At 45.1% G+C, this 5,397-nt stretch overlaps 3 protein-coding genes across 3 annotated transcripts; 2 read left to right on the plus strand and 1 right to left on the minus strand.

Moving 5' to 3' along the window:
• Positions 1 to 672: 672 nt before the first annotated feature.
• On the minus strand, positions 673 to 1,460 carry PPTG_15604 (hypothetical protein; the record flags this gene model as incomplete). Its single annotated transcript, XM_008912865.1, has 3 exons — positions 673 to 909; positions 1,054 to 1,144; positions 1,213 to 1,460. The coding sequence occupies 3 exons, from the start codon at positions 1,458 to 1,460 to the stop codon at positions 673 to 675; spliced, it is 576 nt and encodes a 191-aa protein (XP_008911113.1).
• A 645-nt stretch (positions 1,461 to 2,105) lies between these two features.
• On the plus strand, positions 2,106 to 2,495 carry PPTG_15605 (hypothetical protein; the record flags this gene model as incomplete). Its single annotated transcript, XM_008912866.1, has 1 exon — positions 2,106 to 2,495. One exon carries the CDS (start codon positions 2,106 to 2,108, stop codon positions 2,493 to 2,495), a length of 390 nt encoding a protein of 129 aa, XP_008911114.1.
• Positions 2,496 to 2,619: 124 nt separating this feature from the next.
• PPTG_15606 (hypothetical protein) lies at positions 2,620 to 3,612 on the plus strand (the record flags this gene model as incomplete). The annotated part of the gene is made up of 2 exons (XM_008912867.1): positions 2,620 to 2,700; positions 2,857 to 3,612. The coding sequence occupies 2 exons, from the start codon at positions 2,620 to 2,622 to the stop codon at positions 3,610 to 3,612; spliced, it is 837 nt and encodes a 278-aa protein (XP_008911115.1).
• Positions 3,613 to 5,397: the final 1,785 nt, after the last annotated feature.

Below are 5,397 nucleotides of genomic sequence, written 5' to 3' on the forward strand. Positions count from 1 at the left end.
GTCGTTGCTAAGGTTAAGTACGCGGATCTGGACATTACGGACGCATCCGACGAACTGTAGTGGACGCACTACGGAACAGAGGAACACGAAGAACGAAGTACAAAGACGAACACTTCTTTAGTTAGCGTCTAGGCTAGCTAAGAGAAGAGACTAGTAAATAAAAAGTAGGGACGGCGACGTTCCGGCACAGGGATCAGCTTGAACCCTGTTGGCCAGTAGTGTGTTGACGTACGGTGACTCGACGAACCCGGGACACTCGCAGGAGGCACACACGCGAGTACGATCTGCTCCACGAAGCGGGCAAGATAAGAGGATTCGTTACACCACTGTTCCGTTCTGCAAACCGTAACGAGCGGATTCTCATGGTAACCACAAGAGTATAGAAGTAGTACTTTACTCAGTAATTTCGTCGAAGGATTTACATGTGCCATCAAGCAGAATTCTCAACGATGTTCGCGTAGAAATAAATAATTGAGCCAAAACTTAAATGATGGAATTAAGAATACTTAGAGACAAAAGAATTACAAAGCGACTCGTGTGGATTGCCAGATGCTTAGAATTCTCGACTTCAAGAGTTTAGATCGAGGGGTCGTCATCGTTCAGAGCCGAGAGGCGTATAATGTCTACAATCCAATTCCCTCAAAATTCTTGCTGTTCGCGTTATAAAACGCTTCATAACCACGCCAAATCCCCCCCATTCGGATCAGTCGATTTTTCCAGATGTAACATTTTCCAGATCTGTTTTGGCTGCGCTCCTTCCCACATCCATTGACTAAACAGCGCAACTTGCAAGTCCTTGGCGAACTCCTCTGTACTCTCCACTTTTTCGCTGCCTCGATCACCTTTGCCACCGCTTCGTCTCCGTAAAAAGTCACGAAGGTATTGACCAATGTTGTTTCTCTCCCAGGGCTGTACTTGTTGAATAAGTTCATATAGGTGACATAAGTTTCCAGGTTCGGGTTGGTAAGAAGATTCTCGATCTTCTTGTCTAGCTTCAAGACCATGAAAATATCATCTGCAGTTTTCCCAGACCTCATCCATATCTTCACCTACCTCCTTTGTAATCTCGTTGCGATCTTTTCCGTTTCCGGGGTTTTCCTTGTCGCTTCGAGCATTTTTATCAGAGCTGTATCGCTGTATCCAGCTGTCAATGTGGACAACATTACCGTTGTCGTTTTTTTCTTGGCCACCACGGTTACGTAATGAACCCACTTTAGGAATTGTGGGCTCTTGAAAAGGTCATCTCCTGCCTGATCAAGCTTTAACATTGTGAAGGCGGTGTCCGGAATGGCTGTTGTCCTCAATGATGCCACATCGATATTGTTCAATGCCCCCAACGTAACCGATTTCGCGCTCTGAGCGGAAAGGTTAATCATTCTGTCTTCATTGGATCGCATTTCTGTTCGCAGCTTCCTCCCAGTATAGATGATACTCTGATCGCTGGATGCTGCCGCAGACATGACGAGGAGACAAGCAAGAACTACCAGTGCCTCAAGTTGCTGAAAACACATGGTGATTCAACACTTACTCTGTAGCTTTGGCTTCTTGGGGCGGTTGGTGAAGTGAGCTTCAGTTTGAAGCATACTTGTACGTGTTTGATGGCAAATAAATAATGACATCAACAAGGCATTAGCAATATACGGTGTTTGCAAGCTGATTCTTGAAGTTACAATGTTTACGTGACACTATGAGTCACGATTTAGGGTGAGTAAACTACACGTCAAAATATACTTCGAAACATTCTTATGGTAAAGTTTCGAGGGTTACCCGAGCTTCCGAAATGAAGCTTACTTACATGTATTTGCCCAAATTTATCCGGTTCTTATCGCTAGCGGTGCAGCACCTACCGGTACTAGTTGTAGAAATATTACATGTATATGTATCCAAGTGATTACTTCATGTAAAAGCTTTAACCTTGTTTTGCTTTCTTTTTCCACCCGACAATGGAGATGGCGGACTCTGTCGTTGCTGCATGCGGAACAGCTGCATACAAACCTACCGCAGTGCCTTACTAGGCAGGGCATGGAGAAAATAATATAATATCAATAGCATTGATATTATATTTATTTAATAATCTATTATTGCCTTTTTCTGTTTTCAATACGATGACGTCGCGTCAGCTGTGCTCCTTCTTCTACTCCGATCTTGGTGAAGGACTTTTCCAGTGCAAAACGTGTGGATGTAAGCGTAAACAAGCCAGCGGCAGTGGCTACAGCAATCTCCTAGGTCACATAGGTGCCAAGCATGCTGACTACGCGAGCGAGTACGCTGAACTCCAAGCCGCTACCACCACCCCAACCATCGACATGTTCGGGTTTGTGGACGAGATCACCCTCAATATCTACCAATGGATGCGCTGGATTATTCAGCGGAATTTGCCCATCACAGCAGTAGAGAACAAGCTGACTCGTGAGGTCGTGACTATGACGCGTACAACAGTAAGGACGATGAAAACATACATGCGTTTTACCGCTGCCAAGGTTGGGCGAGGGTGAAATGGACGAGTCCTTTGCCTTGATGTACGATGGCTGGACATGCCATTCCCTTCATTTTCTGGGCATTTTTGCGGTCTATGGAGTGAACGGAGTGCGAAACCAGCGGCTCCTGTCACTCTCCCCGATGGATAATAGCCAAACAGCTAGTGCTCACCTTGAGCACATGGAATCGGTTTTGATGCTGTACAACAAGGACCTGAGCATGGTAAGCTTCCTTATAGGAGACAATTGTTCGACCAATCAGTGTTTAGCAGCAATGCTCAAGATTCCTCTGATTGACTGTGCTAGCCATCGATTTAATCTTGCGGTTAATCGGTTTCTGGAGGGGTATCAGACTCAGGTTGACATGATTTAAAATCAGATGATTCAACTACGTCACACCAACAATGTTGCTGCGCTATCCCGAGTAACCCACCTGAAGCCTATCAAGGCTAATGTGACGCGATGGTCATCTACATACCAAATGCTACAGCGGTACATGAAGATACGCGATGCAATTCTTACCGTCAGTGCTGTGGAGGAGCTCGTTCCGCGAGGGAACGGCCACCGGCGCATTGCTGCGGTGACCGATAAGCTCGTAGAGCTTGACAGTGTTTGTGTCAAGTTGCAGGCAGAGGAACGTTCTATGGCGGAGGTGCGTCTGTTGTTTGACGCCTGTATGGTAAAGTACCCAGAGATGAGTGAGTATTTGCAACTGGCTGCCCAGATCGTTCACTCCCCCCTCTTTGAGCCTGCTATAGTGAAAGTCCAGAACGATCTCCCGCTTTCATCTCCCGAGCAACAAGAAATCGAGGCGTTCGTGCTTCCTACAAATGAATCAAGTCCTGCAGTGCGTCCTCGAGTTGATTTTGCCTCAACCGTTCTCCGGCAGGCAAAGAAACGTCGACGCTCCGAGCATGTTGTCGCTAAGTACGACCCTTTTTGGCATGAAGTCCCTCCAACAAGTAACGCATGCGAGCGTCTATTTTCGGGGTGTAAGCTGGTCTTGACCTCTCTGCGTGCATCAACCCTGACTGCAAACTTTGAGGTAATGATGCTTTTGAGGGCTAATATGAAGCTTTGGAACAGCGCAACTCTTCTCGGTTGCATTGAGGATGACGAGGAAGGGCATCTTTAGAGTTTTGTATTTGGCCAATACATTGAAATGCTTGCATTAACTATTATTGTGTCCTTGTATATTGCAGTAATTATTACGGACCTCTAGAACAAGCAGTACATTGATAATTGTATTTGCTAGGCCCTGTTACTAGGCACCTAAGAAATTCCACATCCTCCTCGTTTTCCTGGCTCGAAAGCAGCGCTTCAAAGTACCTGTACCCCCCCCCCCCCCGCTTCCTCAATTGAGAATAGCGAATGAAGCTTGGTAGTGAAGTGAGTGTTGGAATGTAAATCCGAAAGTGAGATTGATTTAGTATGTTCGGAGTTAGCAACTCCTTCTCTCCTACACACGCATTGCTCTTCCTACCTTCACTACAGAGCACTTGAAAAAGTATGCAAATCATACATGTCCTGTCAATTTGTAACGGGAACGCGATTTGTAACGGGAACGCTGATTGTAACGGAAACGTTTTCACCATCCAGCTTCAACTTCTTGTCCAATCACAGTTCAGGATATCGAATGATCTGCCAATCAGATTTCAGCATTCGTGTACCTTCAGTACTTGACCACCTAAGCCACATGCCTGGCATGCGCAGCACGCACACGACGTGCGTCTTGTAGCAAGGTCCAAGTCAGGCAGACGACGAAGTGCAATCTCAACACCTCGCGTGCTTCACCTTCCGATGATGGTCATCATAATCAGCATAATGTTCAGACAGGAAAATGTCGCCTCCGGCTGTGGCGAAGTATACGCTACTTTTCGGTTTCCATTTCCATTTATTGACGTGTAAATGATTGATCTTTAGGTACTTCCTATCGCCTTAGTCTACTCGACCTATTTACCTGCATGATGGTAAGCTACGTCAGTTAGACCTTGCGACGTGGGGTTTCCGTTCTGCTGTTTGGCGTTAGACGACTGGCACAAATGTACTACCCTGTAATCGGCAACAGCCTCAGTCGATCTCTCGGCTTTGCATGTTCGTTTGCCAAGTGAATATGGCTGTCTAGAGATGTAATTTCTTCACCATACAAAGGTGGTTATAATTTCCTCCTATACTAAATTTCCTCTACACACATAGAATTACCCAGGTGAATGTTGCTTGTGTCGGCCAGGAGCAACATTCATAACCCAATAACCCAGTGAATGTTACCCCAACCAATTAGGGCTAAATAAAAAAATTGATTGACTCTCTGGGTTTTTCAAGAATGATCAAATACCCCCCCCCTTCCCCGTATTTTGCATGAATGCTTGGGGCTTTGGGTACCACTGAGTGGGTTACCATCTCCGGAAGGTAAAAACAAACGTCGTAGATCCTAAAAAAAAAAGCGAAATTCAAAATTTGGGGCTCGTTCGCGATCTCATCGAGAGTTCGCTGTTCTGTTCTCAAAGCGTAAGATTAAGAAACATAACATATACGTATTACACTTCATTCGTATATGTAGATGTAACCACCCTCTCCGACCAGTTCAAGACTATTCTAGCTTAATAATCTACTCTATCGATTGATGAAGTAGGCTTAAAGCACGTCTAATTAAACGTTTGTAGGCCAATTAGCGTATACGTATAACTATTTTTAAATAAGCTCATAATTAATGTAATTATGTTTACATTAAACTGGAGCTAAAGCACAGATATATTAAGTGTGCTGGTGCATCACTAGATTTTACGTTCAGTTATATAGGTTTTGTACATGGGTAAATTGTGATGTTGGTGCAATACTACTTTGGACTTCGACCGTGAGTAGTGACCATGCAATCGTCCTACTGGAAATTCTAACACCTGATTTAAACTGTGGTGCTGGC

This window comes from Phytophthora parasitica (assembly GCF_000247585.1).
Source record: "Phytophthora parasitica INRA-310 unplaced genomic scaffold supercont2.50, whole genome shotgun sequence".
Classification (NCBI taxonomy): domain Eukaryota; phylum Oomycota; class Peronosporomycetes; order Peronosporales; family Peronosporaceae; genus Phytophthora; species Phytophthora nicotianae.